The sequence below is a fragment of the Aspergillus tubingensis genome (assembly GCF_013340325.1).
Source record: "Aspergillus tubingensis WU-2223L DNA, scaffold_10, whole genome shotgun sequence".
NCBI classification, from domain to species: Eukaryota; Fungi; Ascomycota; class Eurotiomycetes; order Eurotiales; family Aspergillaceae; genus Aspergillus; species Aspergillus tubingensis.
In genome coordinates, this window is record NW_023336284.1 from 479,145 (window position 1) to 504,908 (window position 25,764).

Below are 25,764 nucleotides of genomic sequence, written 5' to 3' on the forward strand. Positions count from 1 at the left end.
GATAATCGGACATCAGCGCGACATGACCCGCTGACGGATATTTATCTTGCCATTGGTTACATTATGGAAGCCCCACTCCAAAAGACTGCCTAATCGAGTAATCTAAATCAGTGGGGCGCGTCGATTCCGCTGCCCCAGGCCTGCAACATTGTGAACCAGATAAACCAGCAGGACGCCACGTCGAAATACTACCCAAAGTAGTTAAATCGCGACGACAAGATGACGAAAATATCAGCGGGGTCTGACCAGGATACAATAATCTAGCCCTGCGCTGTAGGATATATAAAGGTCTATCTCGACATTCCGCCATTGAATTGAACAGCTCTTCAAACAGGACAGTCACTCCTATTCTACTCCACCTAGCACTGAACCTTCATCATCTACTATAACTAACCGAAATGTGCAACGACGAAATCAAAGCCAACGGCTGGTCGGCCATGCCCGCCAATGCTGGTGCCATATTTACGGACCAATCCTTCATCAAAAGGGTAGAAGCCGTGCAGCTCGATACGATCAAGTTCCCCTTCGACGATCCTGTCGTTTCAAAGACCTTGGAATACGCCAGGGCTGTTCTTCACCCCCAGACATTGAACCACTCCATGAGGGTCTACTTCTACGGTATGTCTATAGGCAACATATCATTGTGTATATACTCATTACGTCATATAACCACAGGAATGGTAATTACCACCCAGCAATTCCCCGAATTAGCAGCATCCCTCAGCCCAGCCACCTGGGCTTTAACCTGCCTCCTCCACGACATTGGCACTGCGGAGGAGAACCTAACTGCAACGCGCATGTCATTCGATATCTACGGCGGTATCAAGGCCCTCCATGTGCTGAAGGAGTTTGGTGCTACTGCGGACCAGGCCGAGGCCGTTGCTGAGGCGATCATTCGACATCAGGATATGGGCGTCGATGGAACTATTACGTATTTCGGTCAGCTTATTCAGTTGGCTACTACATATGATAATACCGGAGTTCATCCGCATGTGAAAGGTTTTGAGGGCTTGGTTCATCGAACAACTCGCAGACAGATCAATGAGGCGTATCCGCGGTTGAAGTGGTGTGAATTCTTCTCGGGGGTGATTAGGAAGGAAGAGGCGATCAAGCCTTGGTGTCATTCGACCCATTTGGTGGACTTTGATAAGGAGATTGAGGCGAATACGCTGATGAGGGAGTACGAGTAATGGTCTTATGGCAGGACTTGATTACGCGACGATATGCCGTCTCTATAATGAAATGGTGATGCAAGTAAATATTGTGAGATATGCAGATGCTACGGCTAGTCTCAAAACAACAACTATGGCACACCAAGTACAGGAAGGCTCGTGCCTTCACTACCCGAGCGTAATGCTTCCGATAACCATCACAGCCCGTCGAGCGGACGCCAGACCTTCATCCAGCGCTAGTGTCACGTCAGTCATTGTTCCGTGGGGTTTATGCCTCCAGAACATACCTTGTCATACGGCTCATTTGAATTCACGAATCTGAGATCAGTAGCCAGCCGAATCCTCCTTTCAGGGTCCTTATTCTTGCAGCTAGCATGCACCAGGAAGGGGTCGTGGAAGATCACATCCCCAGCTTCATATTCTGTAATCAGCCACTTACGCTTGGCGTTTTCGCCATATGCGATCGTATCACGACTGAGAAATCCACCATCATTCATGTTCTTATTGAACGCCGAGACACGCTCCTCATCAGTCAGATTTGCTGCATTCCGCGCGAATTCTTCCTCAGTCTGTCGACCGATATCAACCGACTTCTCCAGGTACATCAGCCCGCTCCCCTCAAGCGAAACGTCCCCGATCGGGACCCACGCTGTAAGACTGGTGGGCGGGCCCGCGCGCAGGTACATTTGATCGAAGTGAACAGGAGTCAGCTCACTATCGGGCACAAAGGCACGAAGCATTGTTCGCTGGAGCATAGTGATGTCTTCCCACTCTGTGAGTTTGCGGATGAAGTCCCGTAGCTCAGTGCTCTCGCACAATTGAAGATAAAATCTCTCTTCATGCGCCTTGATCGTCAGCTCCACATACTTATCCGACTCATAGTCATCCTTCAGGCCGAAAAGTCGCCGCAGGTTTCCAGGGGGCAAGTACTTGCGACTATCTTTGTCACTGAAGATTCCATCGACGGGGTCTGTTCCTTCTCTGAGAAGACCAGAGGGCGCCATGTAGGAGAAATAGCTCCTGCGGCATTCCAGTACTTGGTCCCGTGGGAGCAGATTCTTGACCTAGGTCTGGATTGGTATGGGAGCCATGATGATGAAAAGGAGGGACTTACGAATAGATACCCATCACGGACAAGTCTCTCCCGCATGACCTCAATCGGTGTGTCTTTCGATGTGGGTTGGAGGTATCCGATCTTCTCCGGCAGCATGGGCCCAAAGTTGGATTCGAGCTCGAGGTTTTTGGGATCTGTGGGATAGTATTCTCCGTATTTATCATCTGGAGGTAGTTTGCAATCGCTTGCTACGAGACGAGCGGAGGTAAAGACCTCGGATTCACACAGAGTCGTTGTTGACATTCTTGTAGTAGGGATATAAGGATAGCTGATGATGGCCGCACTTCGTTACAAACAGGCAGTAGAAATTAATTGAGGAGATTGTTTCAGAGAAAGTGTCAGGCTGGATGGCGTGGATGGCTTCTCCTTGATATAGGGCAAACCAACGCTCGACAAGACCAACAGACCTACAGCCGTCTATTGCCGACCCTGGGGAACCCCGCATCTGTCCCGCACTTCTACAACCGACGTCTCTCTCATCCCCATTTTGTCTCTGACCTGAATTCAATCAATCCGTACAGCGGTCATGACTCGAAGTACCGGCGCAAGGCTCTACCGGGCATGTCTTCGTTGTCGACAACGGAAAACGAAATGTGATTTGTAGGTACAGCCCATATACCACACCTTTTATTGCTTCTCACATCCACCATCCCAGGAAATATACGGGAGGAGGGTCCCATGCGCCATGCTCAAAGTGCGACCTGGAAGGCCATCAATGCCTACCAGCCAGTTCCCGAAGAGGAGGTGACTACTCTCGATTTCGGGGTCGTCGTCGGGGAAACGCCGAGACGCAGACCCCGAGGTCCACTGAGCAGAGTGAAACCAAGACAGAACTACAGCCGAATACCTTGCAGGCGGAAACGGTGGGCGTGGACAGTAATACCCTTTTCAGTGGGGGTGTCCGGAATCCCTTAGAAGCTCTTCAAATCCTTGCTCAGACAGCCGCCACTGCGGGGGGAGATGACAGCATACCTTCGCCCGAGAGGCCCTCTCCAAGATCCGATGACACAGGGCATGAGGTGGTGAACTCTGTGCCTCCTAAAATTCATAACCAACCTAGGGCATCCATAATGGCTACAGAGATCGTCAAGGAGGGAGTAATCAACGCACTCGACATTGAACCCCTGGTACACTAGTATGTCCCGCTTCCATGGCTATAGTGCCTGCACTAACACATAGGATACAACAAGCTATGGCATAAATTACCATCCTTATTTTCCTATCGTGTCCAGCAGCCTATTGGACACAGAAGACCCCGAGCACCAATGGGCTACTGAGACGTTTCTCCTTACCTCCGTCCTTACAATAGCCACCCAGAACAGGCCGGATCAGAAACATCTTCACACCCGGATCAGGGGGTATATCGATAAACTAATCCTCCGTGTCACCCTTGGTGCTCGGAGCGTGCGACATGTTGGAACTGTTGAAGGCTTGCTACTTTTAGCTGAGTGGATGCCTCATCTAATGCTCTCCCAGGATCAGCCCTACAGCAATAACTCTGAGCAGAGGAATGCATATGACGAAGACTGCGTAGCATGGAACCTGATAGGTCTTGCAGTCAGACAGGCATATTTATTACATTTAGATACACAATCCTTTCCTTTCGAGGTGGAATCCGAGCCACTTAGTATGCGCTGCCGGAGACGACTGGCGTGGATATGTATGCGATCCCGACCTCAGGTATCACGACTCAACATCACGACTAACTGTTTTAGTTACCTATCTCGCCGACCGGCAAATATCAATCCAAATGGGCCAAGCATTCTGGTCCCGCGGACCTAGTCTGTCGACCCGATTCAGCAGCCAAGATTACCCATCACTCCAACCGGAAATTACTGGCGGAACGGATTACGCCTCCTTCGTCCAGGCCCAAGTAGACCTAACAACTATCTTCGGAAACACTCACGACATTCTGTACGCATTAAAGTCGCGCACACTACAGATAATGATCGTTGGCGACTACCCCAAATACCTCGACGATTCCGCCAAAGCAATGGAGATGTGGAAGGGAACCTGGTCAAACGTCGACATTCCCCCGTCTCTGCGCTGTCTCCTCACCCTACAATTTCAGTACTTACAACTATACGTCAACGCTTTCGCATTCCAGGCGGTTCTATATCGCTCTTCTAAAACCACAAACACGAGCCATGAAGACAACGCAACTTTATTCCCAGACGGCGTCATGGCCAGTGCCGATGCTCGCCACATCTACGCAGCCATCAACGCAGCCAGAGATTTACTTCAAACATTCGTGGAAGAGATAACCCCATCCGACATTGTGAAGTTCCTCCCTGTTCGCTATTACCTGTGAGCCTTCTCCTGGACCTCGGTACTCCTTTACATTAGACAAAGACTAACGAACTAGCTACGAAATCTATGCCTCCGTCTTCCTCTTCAAAGCCTACTCCGTCGGAGCCATCCCTCCCGACGAATCCCAAACATACTTTAACTTGACCCGACAATTCATCTCCATGCTCAAAGGCGCCGCTACAAGCCAAACACATATCGCCCATCGCTATGCAAAATTACTAGGCCATCTATGGTGTCATGGGAAGGTTACTCCCGAGTTGCACCAGGGTAGTGCCATCCAAGAGGACGAATATACCACGCTGCAGCAGTATACATCGTCTGCACCTGCGGATTCTGACGGTTTTCTTCAGCCAGCCAGTGTGAATACTGATTTGATGGATGTGTTTTCGGGTTCTTTGCCGCTGGATCTGGGCCGCTCTTGGGATTCTGACTTTTATGATGAGACGCTGTTTTCCAGTTTGCCGTTCTTTCGTGGGTTTCGCGATCTGGAGGGTGACTATGTTGCGTAAGGAGAGCTTCCTGGGTGTGCGATGTATTAGTTCTAGCAGCTGTGTATCTTTGATGGACTTCGTGTATGGATTTACGATCGTGATCAGCCCAGCGCAACATAAATGAGGAAATTAACCAATGGATAAAGTTGTCGTTAAGAATAGTATATTGTAATATTCAATGGTTGTAAGTGCCAGAATAATGATACCCCAGTGCCACGATTCATACTTCTTATACTGCCACATTGCTGACGCCATCCAAAATATATAACTACCAGTAACCAAAGAGCTTCAAGTACTGCTTGACCAGTTTTGCTTTGCTCTTATAAACCTCGTCCGGGTTGGCATCAGCTGCCGGATCATCACGGTACAATCCCCGTCCTCCGACAGCTGCACAGAAGCCAAAAAATGCAACCAACTTCTCTGCGCCCTCGATATCTTGAGGCCTGTCTACCTCTGCCATGTGCAAGGCCTCGTATAAATTCTTCGCTATGTTATAGTGGCATTGTGCACCCATGCCATCGTTGTAGTATGCATAGTTGTCAAGATCTCTCAGATCGACGTCCACGTCTCCATCTGGAAATCCTTCTAAGATGCATCGGGACATAACACGGCTGTCCTTATCCATGGGAAATAATAGCGCGCCGTGTAAGCTATTGTACGAGTAGATGAACTCCTCCAGGGGATGGCCGAGGGAAGCATAGTTCCAGTTGAGGATGTAGGATATGATCGGTGTTTGATCTGGTCTTTCTGAGACTAGAAAATTCCCAAGTTCTAAAGCTTCGTGTTAGCTAATTGTTCACAGATAAACGATGGCTCAGGGGATGCTTACCGATCCTGTTCAGGGTGAATGTTGGGCGATACTCGGGTATCTCAGCCACTACATCAGTAACAGACTTCTCGACGAACTCCTCAAGCTTCCTTCTCAACTCTGGGCTCCTTCTCCAGCCATCGATGTCTGGTCGCTTTTCCGCCCTTCTCAAGTCTCGCCGCAGTAGCTCGGTGAGATAACTCCCTAAATTGCCAAACGGACCTCCAACTCCGTTCATGAGGGCCTCGCCAGAGCGAACATATCCTTCTTCCGAAAATCTGAAACCCCCGTATCCCTGGCATATAGCCATGTGATCATAGTCCTGAAAAAGCTTGTGTAATGTGGCAATCTGTCCCAAAATCTCGCCCTGGTGTTCCGAAGACATTTGATAAAACGACTCACTGAGTGGGGCATCCCCGGGTGGATGAGAGCTATGGATAATCCATGCCTTGTTATGTTCATCATCACTTCCATCGCTCCATGCATATACCTCTGGCACAGTGCGGAGAAAGACGGTGTTGTAAAGAATCGTTCGCGCCGTATACATAGCAGCGACTTTGTTCTCCGCCCAGCGTCTCTTGTCCATATTTTGTTCGGGGACTTTGAACTGTATGATCACTTGTTTCGTTCCTGATGGCATGCGTGCCACTCCAGGCTGTCTAGGAGTATCTCGTATGTTCCACATAGTATGGAGGAAATAGACTTCATATGAGATGGTATTTGCGTTGTAGTCAAGAATGGGAGCGCGCTCAACTGCGTCAACGGTGATACCAAATGTCTTCTCCACCAGTTCTCTGGCGCGAGCATCGAGCCTGGATGACCCTGTAGCAGATGAAGGGGGTGAAGGTGGGAAGGTAGATCCGGCCATAGCGAGCAATTTTTGTCGACTGTGTGTTAGTGAAGTAGGCCGATTATGTTTATAATGACTGCGATGAGTGTGATAAGTAGGATGGCCAGAGTTCCTGGAGTTGCTGTTGAGGCACTATTTAAAAACAATGAAACGGGTGGCATAGGAATTATCAGTATATTTAGACTCCACTTGCTTGAACAGGGTCGACTATTGTATAGGAAAAGAATGTGTCAAAGAAAGGAGCGTTAGTTTGAAAGCAAAATATGGTCAAGTCATAGGGATATGCCTCTTCAAGTTGTGCTTTCTCTTGGGTATGCATCATGGCCGTGATGCTTTGTGAGTTCTATACTCAACATTCTCCTACACGTGGCAGGTACCGGTCTCGCCGACCAATATAGAGGGTCCGACCCAGACCTCGCTGGGCATTACTCCAACTCTTTGTAGCCTGCAACAGTCATCCTTCCCGCCCATCGTACGCTTTTCAACGCCTGTCGTAAATGCCACAACTTTTCAAAGGAGATGCCCGATGGGCCAAACAAATCGTTTTATCGACATTGAGTCATGATTCCAGCATTAACAGCTTATGCTCGTCATCACATCTTTAAAGTATGTCGATATTCATATCATCTGTATGGTTCATGTCGAGAATATCTTCGAATGTCTTCAATGGGCAAGGTACTGCAGGATCTGAATGGAAAGAAGGTTTACTGTCAATGAGTTGACTCATACCATTTCAATGTGGGCGAGATGGCGTAAACCGAACGGATATACCTGCGACAGGAAGAACTAAAAGCTTGAGCACTTTCGCTAAGCTTCGTCGCTTTATCCCATTATTTATATGTCAAATATAAACTCGACTAATGAAACTCTAAACAAAGCGCATGCATCGCCCCGGATGTACACCCACAGGTGGAAGGCACATGCCTTAGCGACGAGCCAAATCCCTTGTTACCACGGACAAGTGATGTGACTTTCGCTTCACGTTATACGTCGACCGCTAATGCTATCGGTAGACATGAGTTCGGCTATGGCTAGACAAAACACGTAGCAAATACTAAGTAGGGTTCCAGAACAGCAAAAGCCTAGCTTGTTAGCCCCTCCCTGACAAGAACTGTCAAGTATGCCATGTAGACAAATCCTAGCATTCGTATCCAAGGTCACGGTGAGCATACGGTGAAACTGGGAGACAGATCCGATTGATTTTACAATGTAGCTTCTCGGCGTTTCTCACAACAATTGTTGTGGAGATGGTGGAGTGTGTCGTGATGATGGGAATTGTTGTCATCGGAGTGAGTGTGAGGATGCACTCTGTATGAGGGGATCATTTGTAGTATCTTAGTCAATCATCTGCCTAGCCATGCTGCGGGGTGATCAATTTCACATGGCAATCCTTCTCAATCCATACCGAGAAGCTCGTTGGTCTAGCTGCGTACCATGACGTTGGCAGAGAGGATAGCTCCCAAGTCAAGCGAATCACGGAACGAGCATCGGCAATTGACAGCTGGGGGCCTCGGTTCGGGATGCAGGAGTAGCAGCAATAGTAGCAGCTGGACCCTTATATAATAGACAGGAGCGACCCTAACAGACGGGCCAGAATCAGGAGACCGGCAGTAATGGATGGCAGTCAACTACCGCCGATCCACCAGAGGAGCCCTCACATTGGCTGACACTCCGGGGACCCCGCGCTACCCCAACATTCTCCCCGGACTAGTCTGCCTTTGGCTGGTCCCTTATCATGAATCCTCATCAAACTCGCCAGCCAGCAAACACGCGGCCATGAATCCACTTGTGCTACCGGACAAGTCATCCCCGATCGACTTGGGACCCCCTGGTGGGGTGGGTTAAATCCCCAGTTGCCTGCTGCTCCTCCTGGCTATCGTACGATCGTGAACCCTCTCTCGAACGCATCGTGCCACCTTGCAGCACCCCATCTAGCCACCCAATGTCCAGAATGTCGCTCGAAGATACCTTGAAGTCCCGGTCGGATTACATTGAAAAGACCGAACTGGGCGATCTGACCACGGAACTGCCAGGGAGTTCCCTTTCGGAGCCACACAAGGCATACCTGCTACAGCGACATGGCACGTTAGATCTGGATCCGGTCCCTAGTATGGACCCTGCGGATCCGTACAATTGGCCCCTCCTGAAGGTGAGGAGGCCCTTTTCCGTCGACAGAGACAATGGCAACTAACGAACCAGAAAATCATCAACCTCCTTCTAGTCGCTTTCCACGCCTGTATGGGCACTTTTACCGCCGCAGCCGTCATCCCAGCCTACGAAGAAATTGCCGAAGACGTGGGTGTCTCTCTGCAGCGAACAAGCTATCTGACCTCTCTCCAAATCGCCATTCTCGGTGGTGCTCCTCTTTTCTGGAAACCACTTTCCCAGCGCTACGGACGCCGTCCTATCTTCCTCCTCTCGTTGATCCTCAGCTGCGTCTGCAACATTGGCTGTGCTAAGAGCCCGGATTATGCGTCTATGGCTGCATGTCGTGCCTTGGTGGCGTTTTTCATCTCCCCGGCTATGGCGATTGGCAGTGCTGTTGTCACGGAGACATTCTTTAAGCGCGAAAGAGCACAATATATGGGTATCTGGGCGGTGATGGTCACTCTGGGAGTGCCTGTGGGCCCTCTGATTTTCGGATTCGTCGCCCAACGCGTGGGATATCAATGGATTTATTGGACTCTGGCTATTGTAAGCACCGATGTCGCAACCTGTGGGGGGTTTGCAACTAACAATGGACTGTCTAGACCAACGCCGTCCAATTCATCCTCTACATATTCTTCGGTCCCGAAACACGATACATCGGAACCGACATGCACGCCTCCTCGGCCTTCAAGCACCAATACCTCTCCATCCGACGTATCGACCCTACTCCCTTCCAACTCGCCGAGTTCTACCATCCCCTCACCCTCATCACCAACATTCCCGTCCTCATCGCCTCGGCCGCCTACGCCATGGTCTTCCTCTTCGCGTCCGTCATGAATTCCGTAGAGGTGCCCCAACTGCTACAGTCGAAGTTCGAGCTCAACGCGGAACAACTTGGGTTGCAATTCCTGGGTCTCATTATCGGTTCGCTCCTAGGTGAACAGCTCGGTGGTGTTCTGTCGGACACTTGGATGAATCTCCGCGCAAAGCGGACCGGTCACAAACCTGATCCCGAGTACCGCCTGTGGCTCAGCTATATCGGATACTTGCTTACTATTGCGGGGGTGGTGGTGTTCCTGGTCTGCACGGAGAACGCACAGACCGGGAAATGGAGTGTCAGCCCGATTATCGGCACAGGGATTGGTGCGTTCGGGAACCAGGTTGTCACTACGGTGTTGATCACATACGCGGTCGATTCGTACCCGGCTGATTCAGGGAGCGTGGGTGTATTCATCAACTTTATCCGGTCAACATGGGGGTTCATTGGACCATTCTGGTATGTCATCCACGTCTATTGCAATTGACTATCTACTAACAGTTATCAGGTTCCCCGATATGTTCGATACTGTGGGCATTGCGAAGAGTTCCGGTGTGGTGACGGCGTTGCTGATGGGCGTGAGCTTTATCCCTACAGTGATCTTGCAGTGGCGGGGGAGCAAGTGGAGGAGTACTTAATTCATACACCATAGATCACATTATATATTAGTATGATAACGAAGTGAAATTCAATCAATCAACCACCCCTAACATAGACTCTTTCCCTCTATGCTAAGCATACCACTCTTATAAAACTTGCGTCACGTCTATCACCACATTACCACCGAACCCTCCTCCTCTAACCCCAAAGCAAATTCAATTAACCGTATTCAAACACTGACTCCGCACCAACCCCCCCTCCCCATCCCTCCCAACCCTACTAGTCTGCACCGGCATCATCCCACAATCATCCAACACCCACGTCAACACCCTAACCACCTCCCCCTCCGTAACCCCCTCATTCACCCCCAACTCGACAGCCCGGATCCACGGCGACGCCCCAAAACACATATTACACATCAACTTCCGTCTCTCCCAACACACCTTCTCCACCATGAAACTCGTCCGAAACGCCGATGAGTTCGAGACCAAAATGCAGTCCCGTGGTGTTTTGGCGTCCAACTCGCCCATTATGTCGATCTTGAGCGGGAGGTGTTCCGGTACGCATTCGATCACGAGCCACGCGTCGCTGACTGCGGGAGTTATGTCCGGGGAGGAGAAGGGGTGGATTTGTCCGACGGGTCGGGAGATTAATGGGAAGGTCGTGTAGTGCGCGAGGTTCTCGGTTATGTAGTGTTGGGCGGAGTGCAGGGCTCCTTGGCTTGGGTCGTGGAGGTGCACGGTGTGGCCCGCTGCGGAGAAGATGCAGGCGATGCGGCGGCCCAGGTTGCCAGCGCCGAGGATAGCTAGGGGGCGGGTGTAGATTGTGGGAGGGGAGTAGGGGATGGTTGGGAGGTCGTCGATGTGGTCGGTGGGTAGGGTTAGAGTTGTGGTGCTGGGGTCGGTGGGTGGTGTGGCTGGGTTGGTTGTGTCTAGGTTTGTGAGGGACATTATGTGGATGATATTGATGTATATTCCAGTGTAATGAGGAGAGGTATATTTAGGGGAGGTGGTTAGCTAGTATAGTTGTCTATATATGAAGCCGTACCCCGAGCCACGACCGGTTTCTATCTCGGGCGAAAGCAGGATCTAATCCCCGGGAAAACATGAGATATGAACACCGTCGGGATTCATTGTCAGTTTTATGCAGAGGCAACGCGCAGGGGATGAAATTGTTCCTTGATGAGGAATATCCCACATGACATCATGGTAAATGATCCTCTAAGGTGATGCCTGATCGGGATATAGATTGGAGGTGAGAGTTCGGATCGGGGATATGGTTCCATGTGGTGGCTGGCCTTCCGAACAGCTGTTGGCAGCACTATCCTATGACAGGGAATTGGAAATTTTAACCTGGCCAGAGTCTGCCCAGACAGGGTTTGTAGACCTGGAAGTGTAAAGCCTAATTGGGTTGTTGGGATCATCCAACGCGAGAGTATGACGGGTATCAGTACTATGCACTTCAGCCTGCCTCGGGAATAGGAGGGACCTGCTTTGAGTGGAAGTACTCATATGAGGGATTGAAGCTGTCATATCCTGTATTTTATGTTGCATCGTTAAGGAGCTGCCGTTCACAGTGACGCGCGGCGCTGCCTGGAACTTCCGAGGCTTATATTCCCACCAATCAATGAAGCTTATCTCAAAAGGGAAACAGGGAGAATGGTTCCCTGCCTACGAGGGACTGCGTGGGCAATCCGTGGTCAGAAGTAGGTAGAGGGATTGCAGATGGGGGTCACAGCAACATCTATCAATGATCGACTGGCATCCATTGACCCGAACGTGGATTTATGTTTGCAGCCCGAGTCCAACATCGTCTTATGTGACATCACAATCTGCTAATACTCCCAAGCAATTCAGCTTTGCTGCTCAACCGCTACCCACATCTAACAACTGATATCGTCCGGCACGTTCTCACAATCAGAGCTGGTCTTCCCTCCACTGACATCCACATCCGTCCAAGTCCAGTCCGTGCAGCTGTCCGATCCGCAGACAATATAGATATTCGTACCCGAGCTCTCTACACTCCCCTGCACATTGTCCAGGACAAAGTCTTCAATAGTAATGCCATCAGTCGGGGATTCGCTCGTATCGTCATAGTTCTGCTCCACCACAATACCGTAGTCGGTGATATCGGACAGGGTTATCTCCTTGTAAGTGACCTCGCTGACCGACCCAGTGTCGCCGTAGATGGTCTTGATGCGCACTCCTATACTCTGCTTAGCATGTGATCGCACCGAGCCACAACCTTAATACAAAACCTACCGTTCTGAGAGCTCTTGATCTCCGAGTCATAGAATGTCACGTTCTTCACGGTGTTGTCACTGCGACCACCAACGGAACCGATCGACAGCCCGTGGCCACCGGAGCAGACGCCGCCCGAGAAGTAAATGTTCTGTTCCATCAGTGCCACATCCATAGTCTGAAGCAAGGTATACCCACCTCGCCTGAGTTCACCGCCACACAGTCATCTTGGTTGTATACATTTGCGCCCGTGATGGTAATATACGTGCTGTCCCCAATGTCGAACCCATCAGTGTTTGCTGCCTCGCCATCATCGCCATCCGAGTTGTCAATGGTGATGTCCTCCATCGTAAGATAGGTCGATCTATCGATGCTGAACACTTGCACCGGCGAGTTCTGGATGTAGATCCCGCTGATCGTGGACGAGGTCAGATCGTGGGCGTAGAAGAACTTAGGCTTCGTCTTGCCACCATTGCTGCCCTCGCCGTCCCACCAACGACTGCCGTCACCGTTGAGATAGGCGCCGTCGGCTCCGGTGACAGTGATGTCAGTTCCGGAGACGGAGACAAGGGGTCCGCTCCATTCCTCGTAACCAAACGTGGTTTCGCCTTCGAAGATGACCTGTCCACGTTAATTGTGAGGATCGCGCGTCGAGGAACAGTAACTTACGTGAGTCCCATCATTCAGATCGGTCAAATCCAAAGTGGTACCTGAGGGCACTGCCACATCGGAGAGCACAATGGTGGAGCATGAGGTCTTGGACTTGCTGGCCGACGAGGCCCCCTCGGACCCGGAGAATGTGCACGAGGTTGCGCGCTTCTCCAGATCCTCGAGCTTGGGGGCGGGAGTCACCAGGGGATCGGCAACGGGGCTCGCACTGACCAGTGCCGCCCAGAGCGTTAGGATGATCACCGAACTAGAAGTCACCATGTTGAAGACGCCCCAGATCAAAGTATAAAACAAGCTTTTAGTTAATGTCTTGGTTCCTCTTGGAGTTTCTTGGCTGGCACTAGGTGCTCATTTTATACTCCTTGCATCTGTCATCGGGGCATCTCTGCTATCTCTGTGGTGGAATATCTCCCTGGTTCCTGTGGACGGCACTTCGCACCTCCGACGGAAGAACTGCCGTAGCGCGCGGGACAATGTGATAGTTCCTGCAGCACTTCTGCACGCTTCTTCTCCCCGCGGAGCGCCACACTATATTTCCCGTGCCTGACGCGCAATTCCTGTAGTGAACCTCATCCGGTTACCCGGGGCGTGCAGCGATGAGTGGTGGGAAATTCTGATCGGTCACTGTACCTGAGGCAGCCATCATGGCGGCATTCTGCTTATGAGGGTTCTATTTTCCGATGGGGTCGGCAGTCGGACGCCGGGATTATCTATGAAGAATCGATGATGATCGTGGCAGGCGTGTTGCAGGAAGAGTAGCGGTTTGCGAGCCCCCAAGGGTGTCATCACACGGTCTCATACAAGACTGGCCATATTTTAGCTTTGGAGCATAATTGTGACCGTATTAAGCTGCATTATTGACTGACTAGGCCTATGTGTGACATCGCTGACATCTCCCTGTTATGCAGGCGACCATGGGGATGCAGTTAGACCAGAGGCAGATGGTGTTTGGCAATCCAATCTTGGAGAACACTGGTCGTGATGAACAGACACCACAGGGGTAGCCAGACATCCCATATTACCTGAGAAACTGGAACCATGAAGATTCGTATGCTGATTTGGTCAAAGAAAAAGGGGTTTCACAGACATTATCTGACTCCGTCCTAATTACCAGGAGCCTTAGCAGACGCGTATGGCAATTTCGGACCTAGTTGGCCATCACTGTCGAATGTTGCCCCGTTAACAGCACATGACTTCCCTGGCCTGTTGCCTGACATCATATGGAACCATGACTAAAACAAGCTATTCTCATTCCGTCGATCAATCAGTTAATCAATCAATGATTGATTCCCCCTTGCTGATGGCCCAAGAGAGACTGATTGATAAGGCGCGATAAGACAGCGATAAGATAGAACGATCGGCCTCTTCCGCGACCGGGACTGCCCGATGCCGATGGAGGCGTGGGGAATGCGACAGCTATTTAACCATTGTCCATGGCTCGCAATTGTGCTAGAATCCGGATCGCTTCTGAGAGATTTGCACGATGGCCCCTACAGTTCACTCACTACCTCCGCCTCCGGGCTCCGATATTGATTTCGGAGCCATTGTCGAGAATATCGACCTCGAGAACTTGACCGGTAGGATCAGCTAATTGCGATGCCATTGGAACCGCTGCTGATACTTGTTAGATGACGACTTCAGCGTCATTCGCAGAGCGCTGTACGAGAACCTCGTGGTGGTGGTGAAAAACCAACACCACCTCTCCCCGAAAGCACAATACGAGCTTACCCGTCGATTCGACCCGGCCGCCTCGCAGTACGGCCACGGAAAGACCCTTGATGCGAAACGGAGCATTCTGCATCCCGACCTTAAGACCGTTCCTCATCAGCCTCAGGTCCAGGTGATCGGCCATGGTTTCGTGGAGGCGTACGAGGGCCTCACCAATATCCAGCTGAAACACCCCCACCATCGCACATTCCACCGCGACGCTATTCCCGACGAGGAGGACTATGATTTCACCCGCTTCTACCGCTGGCACATCGATGCAGCCCTGTATGATTTTTACCCACCTAATGTCACGACTTTGTTGGCAGTGCGCGTCCCCAAGGGCCGGAGACAGACATTGCGGTATGACGACGGATCGAATGAGACGCTGAATGTGCCTTTGGGAACGACGGCATTTGTCAGCGGCGAAAGAATGTTTGAGATGCTCTCGGACGAAGACAAGCAGTTTGCGCTTACGAGTCGCGTAGAATATGCGCCCCACCCGTATGTTTAGCTAGTCCTGCCATGATTGTGAAGTCCACTAACATGAACAGTTACATCTGGATGAGCTCCGCTCGTGCTCTTCCCACTGGTCTCGGTCTCTACTCCGAGGACAAGGAACTGCCTTTGTCTGACCTACCTCCTATCGATGAATCCAAAATCCAAGTCTTGCCCATGGTATGGAAGAACCCCTTGACGGGCAAGCCTGCCCTTCAAATCCACCCATCTGCGGTGCGCAAAATCCACAGCAAGGATGGCACCGTGATTGATGATCTGGCTCGCGTGCGAGAGATTGTGTACAAACTGCAGCGCCCAGCGATCAGCCCTCCTCATGTGTATCCGCATGACTGGGAGGAGGGTGATCTGGTACTATTTAACAATCGGGGAGTTATCCACTCGGTCGTTGGGGCGTTTGGCAAGGACGAGGTGCGGTTGTTCCGGCAGTGCAACCTGGCGGCGGGAGAGGCGCCACTGGCGTATGAGGCATGATCAATAGACTTACATAAATTAATGATATTAATCTCATGACTCTCGAAAATCTCGCTTCATTCTCATACTTGTGCTTCTGGTGGAGGTTTGGTGTTGCTCTCTTTGAGCAGATATACGACGGTGAATGTCCTGCAACGTACCTGCCACTAAGTAGCTCATCCTATGTATTCCAGTTACTATCGATCCATCGAGAAGAACATCATCAAAATAACCTCACGTGAAGGTATATATGCATTGGGTATATAACTGCCTGTCTAATTACTATTAGGTATGTTCACATTTACTTTTATGCACATCCATCGTCTATCGTCTATCATCTATCATCGCTCATCCATCCATCCTTTTTTTTTCTAGCGCGCAAGTTCCTATTATTGTTAGCTTGGTAAATAGTCTACCATGGATGTGAACTTACACTTGCGAGCTTGCTCTTCGCGCGGATCCGACCGCCGTAGAAGACAAGGACCCACGGTACTAGGGTCAGAAGAAGGCCCTATACTAATTAGAATCACACACGGATACTATTGGATCTCAGACACAACTTACAATTCCACCAAGGAGACTCGATGCTCCAGGATATCCAAGGTTGGTGAACATGGCATTGGTGACAAGAGGGAAAACACCACCCAGCAGGTTTCGGCCTGTTCGAGTCAGCATGTTGCCTTTGATCCGGGGGTCTTGTATTAGGAGTAAGACTTACAGCACGACTGAGCTGCAATCGCAGAACTGGCATACCGGTGGTAGGTATCCGCCAGGTAGTTGAACACGGCCAGGTAGACCGCGAAGATTCCCATGGTAGCGCAGGCAATTGCCAGCGTCGGGACAATCCATGGAACAGACGAGTATGAAGTCCAGCCAAACCAAAACAGTCCGATGGGCATCAGGATGGATTCAATGCAGACAAAGTACAGTCGAGCCTCGGGTTTCTTTGGGAGAAATCCGTACTTGTTGGCGATCTTGTCTTGCAGGATACTGACGATCGTGATAATAATGGCACCAACACACATCGCTGGTGACGTTAGCAACTGGTAGGTTAAAGATAGGAAGAGCAATCATACAGGCAAAGACAGCTCCGGTCTGCTCGGTAGTGAAATGGTGATTGGTCTTGAAAACCAATGGAATGGAACCGAACTGCAGGTACAGAACAGCCCAGCTGAACGACACCCAGAGGGAGAAAAAGAAGACCACAGGTTCTGTGAAAAGCATGTCTGAAACTACATCAGTCCAGATCCCTAAGCTGTGGAACACGGTACTTACGAAATGGACGATAGCAGGAAATGCTGATCATCTGCAAGAGAGACTCGCGCTGCTCGTCACTCTTCACTTTCCATCTGATCCGTTTGGCCTCGTTCTTCTCGCCCATGATGACTCCAAAGTGCCCAGCAGCCTCGAGCTGCTCATAGTAGTTGTTCACAGCCTTTGCTTTGCGGCTCAATAGAACACTTCCGCGTGTCTCTTTAAAAAAGAAATAGATGACCACCACGAAGAAAGCTGACACGATGGCATGCGACCAGTAAATCCAGCGCCAGGATGTGTGCGCTACGATCGCACTGGAGCATAAGGGCGCCAATCCGGTTCCAAAGAGCGCGGCACCGGAGAACAAAGCCATAGGGGTATTGCGTTCCTCGGCATGGAAAATGTCGCTAATCACACCACCAACCATGGTCGAAAAGGTCGCTGTCGCCAGTTAGCTACGCATCCACGGTATGATCTTCCCCGTCTGTACATACATGCACCCACACCCTGAAACAGTCGCGCAATAATAAGTCCTGCGAAAACATGCGTGCCTCCGCAAGCAATAATGCACGCTATTCCTGTCAGCTTCCATCGGGATCCACGGGCGCGAATCGCATACCAGTAAAAAGCACACCACTTGCGACAAAAATCGGTCGCCGACCATTAATTTCCGAAAAGGGCGCCAGAACCATCGGGGCCAGCGCAAAACCGACACAGAAAATCGTGATGCTCAAATTGTATACCACCGCACTGATCCCCCACTCCGCCGTCAGCTCCGTCGAGGCTGGGTTCACCTCGCCTGCCGAATAACCAGCCAGTGCGGTCACTGCGCACGCAATCCAGGTCATCATCCACTTGCGCCATTTCGGCCAGAGGAACGGGGAGGTATATTTCTCGAGACTCGGGGGTTCGGGAGGGGGCGATTGACCGGGGCCCGGGGGTGCAGTGATTAACGGTGTCGGTAAGGGTGTTTCCAGCTCGAGGTAGAGGTATTCAATCTCCTGCGCGGCGGCATCCTTTTCAAGACTGAAGACGGGGTCGATAGGGCGATCCAACTCGGGGGAGTAGACGGTATCTGCGGAGCCCGACTCACTCGGAGAAGGGGCCTCGTGAGTATGCATTCCCGCGACAGGCTGCTCTGGCTGTGAGGCTATTATTGCTCGATGCAGAAATTGTGTGTGCCATTACTGGCGCCGGGACAGGGCCCTTTTTAAAAGATGACGATCCAGCGTTCCAGCCAGCGCGGGAGTTTAGTGCCGATGGGACCAATTTGGAGAAAAGTTGATTATCAACATCGAAGGATTGATTACTTTGATTCCACTAGATGGTAGGTTGTCAAAGCCGCTGCGATCGACGGGTCGCCACGCCCTATAACCGCACTTGAAAGTATTCCCTCGGCAATGGCTCCCGAGGCTAAAGCTGAGTTTACATGCAGGACAGAGCACTATGCTTCAAAGAATCGACATGGAGTTTCTGAATTAGGAGTGTTTTCCACGCCAGAGCAATCAAAAACTAGTTGTTTAGTGGCTGCAAGCTGACGCACTGCGACCGGGGCCCTAAAATTTTGGCGTGAAAAACCCGGCATTCCCCACTTCGGCTTCTCCAATTTGGAGACAAAATCACATAAACATTCCCTTTCCTGACTCATCGATATGCCGTTTGCCGATGCGGAAAGTTGGGGAAGTTTGGGGAATCGGCCGAGATGTTTCTATTTCTACGTATCTTAACTGAGCCCTACCCTGGTCTTCATCTTTTTAACCATTGTTGACGCATCCCTGCACAGGGCCACATGTTCCTCCGATTTCTTGATGGAGATCCGATTCTATTAGCTCATGGGCCCATCTTGGGCCATGTGCCGTTCGGGGAGATGCGTTACAACTCCGGACCATGGTGCTCTCAAAGCCGCAGCCTGCAACTGATAGATCGATTCTGAAGTTTGTGTCGCGTGGCTGATAAGGATTCGAAACAACTACACAGGGCGTTCTCCGCAGTGTGTCGGTAAAACTTCGACCACTTTAGCGCTAAAGCCCCTCGGATAAGACAAGTCTACTCAGTACACACCTGCTATTCAACTGCGGGGTAAAGTGTCGACACATGATATCTTCCTAGCCTCTATTGCTCACTGGCCAGGTCTACCGAGAGCTGTCTGCGTTTCCTTGGGCACGAATGAGCTATGCATTGCGTCCTGGCCGTGAGAAATGCCAAGGACAATGGTGCATCCCTTCACCTCCGAGGGGATGCGGTGGATGCGTCAATTAGCTTACATCCTGCAGCTCCTCCCACCGACTGTTTGCGCCCAGAGGAGTCCAGAGCATCTGACTTGGAGGGCGCTTTTCGCGGGTGTCTACCTTTCTAAAAGGGACGGGACATTCTCGGCTGTATTGTGTCTGACCTTGGTATGTGGAAAGGCTGTCGGAAATGCATTCCAAGTCCGAATTGTCTGTGCAACATGCTTTTTCTGAAACTACAGGAAAGTTACAAAAAGTAACCTCTGTGGTTGATGTCTTCATGCTCCATGACCTGTAGTATCTCCGTGAACCAGATGCTATGTCATACTGCGTCTTGCTCAACAGTCAACCCATCAGAAGAGCGAAGCATGGAAAGCAATCATTTACTGACACCCAAACGCAGCCATGAGGTACTCTAAGAAGATTTCGTTCGGTAATATATCCTTCATTTACGAAGTAACCCACTCAAACGTCTATCCTAATGATGCTTCAGGGACAGTAGCATACGCAGTACTAGTGAATATATTCTGCTGTCAGGATAAATCAGGCTGTACCAGCTCGTTACACTTCTTGATTAGCTAAACTTTTGTAAAAGCAATATGGACATGTAAATATGCCCGCATAATATCCGAAGACAAACTGGGTGCTCAGGTGAGTGGTCCATACCCATAACCTGTAAGGGCAACCGATAACTTCAACACGGCGATTCCTTGTATTTCTTTAAACAGTCCTTACGCTATAAATTAAGTTGCACTATATATGCTTCGCACAAAACCCCGCAAGACGACTAGCTACGGCCTTGCTTGGCAGCAGCGTTGCCTATATATTACTCAAATGGAAATCGGTCGTTGCTCAGGCTGCCCATGGTTCTGTGTAATATTAGCATACTAAGTGAAAAGCTACTTGAGTGCTGAGTCGCCAGCACACTGAAAGCAACCTACATAATTGGCTAATTCTCACTAGGTGTGAAATGTTATGGTTCACTGACATCACGAATAGACTTCATGGTGGCGAATTCTATCCCGCGCTGTCATGATCCCACGCGGGATGCTGTAGACAATATGGAGCACCAATTCCACGTCCCGGCCAAGTCAGATTTGATACTCGATGAACGAGAACTTCATCTGGAATGTAGAATAATGTTAATAGTCGATAGCCATTATGCATTTTCTATCGTCATGAAGTCTTTGGTAGGCCTCAAGGCCGACCGAAAACCTCCCCTTTCAATATGGGGCGAATTAAAGTAACTGGGGGGTGTCGAATCGAGGACATGCTAAGAAGTTGATCCTGTGGCTCCGAAAGTCTCACCATGGGTACGAGACATTCCCCACCTGAGGCAATGTGGCAGTGTCATTCTGCGATTTAGATCGTATGTGACGATGAAGATTGCGATGCATTAATTGACGGATACATTGTGCGTTTCTTTCTGCATGAGAATATGTACCAAAAGAATGTTTGAGAATTGTAGATGAGACGGGTAGAAAGGAGAAGGTAGATCGAGTGTATGCATTATGCACAAACCAAGCGCTGTCCATCACACAAATGTCTTTGCACTGGAAGACCTATGGTAATTGAGATTTCCAGTTCTAAGTAACCTCGATAAACCGAGAAAACCCATTTTGGAATGGGCCTACGTTAGTTTGGTAAATCTAGTTGTCACCGATCTTCTGCCACTCCTGCACTGCTGCTCAACCTTCCTGGGCTGGAACCATATCAAAAGCTTCGCTGAAGCCAAGGAACAACGACACAAAATGGCCTATCAGGCCCTCTGAAATTTTCTGACAGGTTTAAACGGGACAAGAAGCAATAAATCTATGATCCGTCCATCCTAGATATACAGGAAATACTATAGAAGACATTTCTTCGTGATAACCTTCTACAGGGCACAGATGGAGAGAGCTTGCAATCGAAAGAGCTAACGGCCTGTTGCTCTCTGCAAACAACATGTGGCTTGATGACATAGGGAGCAGAGTGGGCTCCCAGCTGTCACGTCCCGTTACCTACGTCATCACCTCCTTCCTCTCCATCGCTCTCTACAATGTCGTGGAGCTAACCTTCATCCTCTTGCTGACGTTCAAGCGCCGCAAGGGGCTCTACTTCTGGAGCTTCATTGTGGCTACTTGGGGCATCGCCATCTACTCCATCGGATTTATCCTCAAAGACTTTAACCTTGTCGACAATGCCATCTCCTACTTCTATGTCACGCTGATCGTGGTCGGCTGGTGTGCGATGGTCACCGGCCAGTCGATGGTGTTGTACTCTCGTCTTCATCTCGTCGTGCGGCATCATATCATGCTCCGGTTCATCCTCGGAATGATCATCTGCGATGTCTTCTTATTACAACTACCAACTGTTATTCTATGCTACGGCGCGAATTCCTCGACCTCTGACAGATTCGTGCTACCATACGCCATATACGAACGAATCCAAGTGACGGTGTTCTTCATTCAGGAATCCATCATATCCGGTGTCTACGTATACGAGACGTTCAGATTGCTCCGCTCGGAAGATGAGGTCTTGGAAGGGTCACACCGAGAGGCTGCGCGGAGGCTGATGCTACACCTGATTCTCATGAATATCATCGTCATAGTTTTGGACATCGCGATTCTGGTTCTTCAATGGGCTGGTCGGTATGCGGCGCAAACGGCTGTCAAGGGGTTCATTTACAGTGTCAAGCTGAAGCTCGAGTTTGACATCCTAAACCAACTGGTCACATTCGTGTACCACTCTCACACATCGAATTCGGGCAACTTGGATGTAGACAGCTCGTCGAGGAATCTTTGGGATATGAACCAACAAACTGAGCCCAATACTGCTTCTGCCCGCCATCTCCATCCTAGGCATTGCGCTTGGGCTAGCGTGGCCAGCAGAGTGAGACGCGACTTCACTATCTCCGCTGAGAAGAAAATGTCCAAGATCATACAATATACCAGGAAGCAATCGGATTCCAGCGGATCCCCACAAGATCAGGGTTCAGTGCGTCCAACATAAGGAGCTGTCTCTGGGCAGTTCCGAAACGGTATTCGGACAGCTATCTTGGAACAAAAAGCGCTAGGAATATTGAATGATTTCTTGGGGGGTTCCGGTTGATTCTGGTGTTTAGTCTCACTCAGGCAGTGGACTGTTTCATGAAATTATAACAGTCGTGCAGGTGCCACCTACAAATCAGATACCTCATGACGACCAGATATCTTCGTCTTGATTTATGCAGACACAAGGGCGCTAAGAAAGCGCTCCTAAAAAGACCAAGCAGGTCCCGAAAATCTTCTCAAGACAAAGAAGAGCGTACCTAATGTTCCTGTGATGAGCCACATATCTGAAATATAATTTTGAATCGGGAGCTATCAGATCATTGTCCGTGCCAACCTTTCATAACCATGACCCGGAAGCGCAGGAGAAAGATCGAACACTATATGTATGGGAACGGGAAGAAATATATCTCGGCAGTGGCACACCACCCTCGACAACAATAATGATTACTACACAGTATATACTGGCTTTACTGAACAGGCTTTGTACATTAAGCAACAGATACCCTATAAGCCCATAAATGTTACACATATACCAGGTTACACTATAGATGTTTGTTATAGTCCTATCTTGTAGTAGATGCGATAAGATCAAACCCACCCGGAGTGGCGCCCGTCCTCCCCGAGGCCGCAGAGTAACCCAAAACGGCAAGTCTGCCTCCGGGTGTCGGCATTCTAGCCGAGGCTTGGCACTCGGTTGGGTTGCTTTGCGATTCTCAGCTGCAATGCATCATCACCAGCATCACCACGAGCTAATTAACTTGTCTGTTGTGTAACTCTCCAGCGGGCTAACCACCGGCCCAGTGATGGTGAAGCCTTCCAAACAATATCAATGCCAGCGATGTTCCCGAACCTTTGCTCGGTTGGAACATCTCCAACGCCATGATCGGTCGCGTATGATCCCCGCCCATATTTGGAGATTCCTATTGACCCCAATTCCCCCAGACACCAAGGAAAAGCCGTATCTCTGCACCCAATGTCCCAAGTCGTTCACGCGAAAGTAGGGCAAATTTCCCCTACTCAATTTCTCCACCGGCCTTTACTGAGTTATCCCTCCCACAGAGACCTCTTGGCCCGCCATGAACGTCTGGCCCACAGTGACGCCGCTCCAGGCCAAGGAACAACATCTTCGCCTTCCGTGGCATCTCCCCAAGTCTTTGATGGCCTTAATGTCCTGGCCTCAGCAGTAACTGACCATCCTACTCCTGCCACCATACCAGGCCCACAGGCCATACTCCCAGGTCCTCACGAGCAGTTTACGCCCGGCCTGGCTGCCTCAGTGCAGGGCCATCCGATAGCCACTTCCAATCCATCCGGACAAGGACCTCCAGGGTCCGCTGGCTTCAGTGAGCCATTTGTCGGTTACGGACCGGCAACCTCTTATGACGGTGATGATTTCACGACCTTCCTCGACAGTATCCCGCTTCCCAGCCATCCATTCTCACCTACCTATCAGCCCCTTCCACTATTCCCCGCGTTCCACTTCGACTCCGCATCAGAGTATAGCCAACCTGTTGCGAAGACAAATAACGAGGTTACGACCCCATCCAGCTCCATCCTTCCTAGACATGGAACACAACTACCGTCGCTTCAGCCTGAAGGAGCTCACACCCCTTACAAGACCCGAGACCCGAGTGCACCTATTTCGGTTACCGCGCAATGCCGTGATCGCATCGTCGCCGAGTTATCGAGTTACTCAAATGTTGTCCCAAATCCCTACACACCATCTCGACATGCTCTCTCCAGATGCATCAGCGCTTATATGACCAACTTTCACTGTCATTATCCTTTCATGCATCCACCCACCCTCGACGTTGATTCATTGCCTCTGCATCTGATCTTCGGTATGGCTTCCGTGGGTGCCCAATACTGCCGCGAACCCGAAACAAGCATGAGCCTCTACAAAGTGGCCAAGGCTGTGACCCTTGAACATGTCCGAAGGGACCTGCAATGGGGATGTTTAAGTCCGCAGACCGAGGGTCCGGTGGACCCGGTGTCAAGAGGCCAGGATATCATTGAGACGGTGCAGGCGCTATTGCTGCTTATATCTGTCTCGTGTTGGTTCGAGCGCGACCCCCCTCATCACGAAGCATTGTATATTCGAAGTTTCATGGAGACTCTTCTTCGGCAAGGAGGACTCAATGACTTACCGGCTCAAGATGGGTCATGGGAAAGCTGGATCCGCTATGAGATGGTCAAACGGACAAAGCTTATTGTGTTCTGTTTCTTTAGTGTCCACACGATCGTATTTGATATTCCGCCGCTGATTCTAACCGAGGAGCTGACGCTGGACTTACCCTGCACCGAGCGAGAATGGACAGCAACCAGCGCAGCTCAGTGGCTGGAAGAGCGCAGCCAGAGTCGTGGAGAACCAAAATTACAGGATGCGATGAACTCATTGTTCACTCACACCGGTGCAGCCAAGACCAGCTTGGACAGTTTCTCTTCTCTGGGAGGATACGTGCTCATCCACGCAATGATCCAGAACATCTGGTTAATTCAGAAGGCTAGCAGGCTCCCTGTCTCCAACGGAAGCTTTCTGTCTCCGTCCGTGATCACATCTTTAGAGCAAGCTCTGGAACTTTGGTGTCAATGCTGGGAGCACAACCAAGAATCCTCAATCGATCCTTTCAACCCCCATGGTCCAGTGTCCTTCACGTCTACTGCCCTCCTCCGTCTGGCGTATATCCGATTAAACGCTGATTTCAGCTCCGCCCGTCGACTGGAAACATGGAACCCGGATGAGGTTGCCCGTTCGCTCAAGAATAACCTATCCGTACAGAGGAGCGACCGTCTCACTCGAGCTGCGTTACACTGCGCCCATGCACTTAGTACGCCCATTAAACTGGGCATCAACTACGTCGCGCGTACCCTCGTCGTATCATGGTCAAACCAGTACGCGTTATGCTCCTTGGAATGTGCTGTGCTACTCGCCAAGTGGCTTGAGGTGGCAACGATCCCGAATCCAGAGCCGAGTTTGACTGAACAAGAAAACAAATTACTGGAATTCGTGCTGGAAATGGTCATGGAAGCTCAGCATGGAGTATCACGTGATTGGCTGCTTGCGAATAACACTCGTCTCAGTGCTACTGTCACCAGGTTATGGGCCAGGCTGTTTACGGCAGATTATATCTGGCAGTTGGTGAATCTGATTGGAAGTTCTCTTAACAGATATGCTGATATTCTAGAGAGTGATGAGTGAGCGTGGTATTCTCTGTGGCATCCACCTTTGAGGTGATTACTAGGGAGTCGGACTTGCTAGCAACACTTTTGAGAAGAAAGATTTCGCGCTGTGGCCGGTGGATTCTGGCGATGACCGCATGGAATGTGTGTGAAGAAAATCTATAACGCTTATAAAGGT

At 50.4% G+C, this 25,764-nt stretch overlaps 11 protein-coding genes across 11 annotated transcripts; 6 read left to right on the forward strand and 5 right to left on the reverse strand.

Annotated features, from left to right (window-relative positions):
• Positions 1–398: 398 nt before the first annotated feature.
• On the forward strand, positions 399–1,190 carry AtWU_09250 (putative cyanamide hydratase; the record flags this gene model as incomplete). Its single annotated transcript, XM_035504357.1, has 2 exons — positions 399–618; positions 676–1,190. The coding sequence occupies 2 exons, from the start codon at positions 399–401 to the stop codon at positions 1,188–1,190; spliced, it is 735 nt and encodes a 244-aa protein (XP_035360250.1).
• Positions 1,191–1,369: 179 nt separating this feature from the next.
• Positions 1,370–2,529, reverse strand: AtWU_09251 (phytanoyl-CoA dioxygenase family protein; the record flags this gene model as incomplete). The annotated part of the gene is made up of 3 exons (XM_035504358.1): positions 1,370–1,408; positions 1,460–2,236; positions 2,287–2,529. The coding sequence occupies 3 exons, from the start codon at positions 2,527–2,529 to the stop codon at positions 1,370–1,372; spliced, it is 1,059 nt and encodes a 352-aa protein (XP_035360251.1).
• A 283-nt stretch (positions 2,530–2,812) lies between these two features.
• On the forward strand, positions 2,813–5,105 carry AtWU_09252 (Zn(II)2Cys6 transcription factor; the record flags this gene model as incomplete). The annotated part of the gene is made up of 5 exons (XM_035504359.1): positions 2,813–2,886; positions 2,942–3,421; positions 3,477–3,946; positions 4,002–4,593; positions 4,652–5,105. The coding sequence occupies 5 exons, from the start codon at positions 2,813–2,815 to the stop codon at positions 5,103–5,105; spliced, it is 2,070 nt and encodes a 689-aa protein (XP_035360252.1).
• A 250-nt stretch (positions 5,106–5,355) lies between these two features.
• Positions 5,356–6,763, reverse strand: AtWU_09253 (uncharacterized protein; the record flags this gene model as incomplete). The annotated part of the gene is made up of 2 exons (XM_035504360.1): positions 5,356–5,858; positions 5,917–6,763. 2 exons carry the CDS (start codon positions 6,761–6,763, stop codon positions 5,356–5,358), a joined length of 1,350 nt encoding a protein of 449 aa, XP_035360253.1.
• A 1,933-nt stretch (positions 6,764–8,696) lies between these two features.
• On the forward strand, positions 8,697–10,348 carry AtWU_09254 (putative MFS multidrug transporter; the record flags this gene model as incomplete). The annotated part of the gene is made up of 4 exons (XM_035504361.1): positions 8,697–8,894; positions 8,945–9,439; positions 9,496–10,169; positions 10,219–10,348. 4 exons carry the CDS (start codon positions 8,697–8,699, stop codon positions 10,346–10,348), a joined length of 1,497 nt encoding a protein of 498 aa, XP_035360254.1.
• Positions 10,349–10,525: 177 nt separating this feature from the next.
• Positions 10,526–11,260, reverse strand: AtWU_09255 (NAD(P)-binding protein; the record flags this gene model as incomplete). Its single annotated transcript, XM_035504362.1, has 1 exon — positions 10,526–11,260. One exon carries the CDS (start codon positions 11,258–11,260, stop codon positions 10,526–10,528), a length of 735 nt encoding a protein of 244 aa, XP_035360255.1.
• A 932-nt stretch (positions 11,261–12,192) lies between these two features.
• Positions 12,193–13,480, reverse strand: AtWU_09256 (glycoside hydrolase family 28 protein; the record flags this gene model as incomplete). The annotated part of the gene is made up of 4 exons (XM_035504363.1): positions 12,193–12,515; positions 12,572–12,701; positions 12,749–13,171; positions 13,220–13,480. 4 exons carry the CDS (start codon positions 13,478–13,480, stop codon positions 12,193–12,195), a joined length of 1,137 nt encoding a protein of 378 aa, XP_035360256.1.
• Positions 13,481–14,702: 1,222 nt separating this feature from the next.
• On the forward strand, positions 14,703–15,913 carry AtWU_09257 (TauD/TfdA family dioxygenase; the record flags this gene model as incomplete). Its single annotated transcript, XM_035504364.1, has 3 exons — positions 14,703–14,796; positions 14,848–15,427; positions 15,478–15,913. The coding sequence occupies 3 exons, from the start codon at positions 14,703–14,705 to the stop codon at positions 15,911–15,913; spliced, it is 1,110 nt and encodes a 369-aa protein (XP_035360257.1).
• Positions 15,914–16,263: 350 nt separating this feature from the next.
• On the reverse strand, positions 16,264–18,267 carry AtWU_09258 (MFS transporter; the record flags this gene model as incomplete). The annotated part of the gene is made up of 8 exons (XM_035504365.1): positions 16,264–16,278; positions 16,326–16,403; positions 16,457–16,551; positions 16,611–16,919; positions 16,969–17,118; positions 17,168–17,587; positions 17,641–17,718; positions 17,766–18,267. The coding sequence occupies 8 exons, from the start codon at positions 18,265–18,267 to the stop codon at positions 16,264–16,266; spliced, it is 1,647 nt and encodes a 548-aa protein (XP_035360258.1).
• A 3,051-nt stretch (positions 18,268–21,318) lies between these two features.
• AtWU_09259 (uncharacterized protein) lies at positions 21,319–22,365 on the forward strand (the record flags this gene model as incomplete). The annotated part of the gene is made up of 1 exon (XM_035504366.1): positions 21,319–22,365. The coding sequence occupies one exon, from the start codon at positions 21,319–21,321 to the stop codon at positions 22,363–22,365; it is 1,047 nt and encodes a 348-aa protein (XP_035360259.1).
• An 844-nt stretch (positions 22,366–23,209) lies between these two features.
• AtWU_09260 (transcription factor domain-containing protein) lies at positions 23,210–25,605 on the forward strand (the record flags this gene model as incomplete). Its single annotated transcript, XM_035504367.1, has 3 exons — positions 23,210–23,297; positions 23,349–23,403; positions 23,466–25,605. 3 exons carry the CDS (start codon positions 23,210–23,212, stop codon positions 25,603–25,605), a joined length of 2,283 nt encoding a protein of 760 aa, XP_035360260.1.
• Between the last annotated feature and the right edge of the window lie 159 nt (positions 25,606–25,764).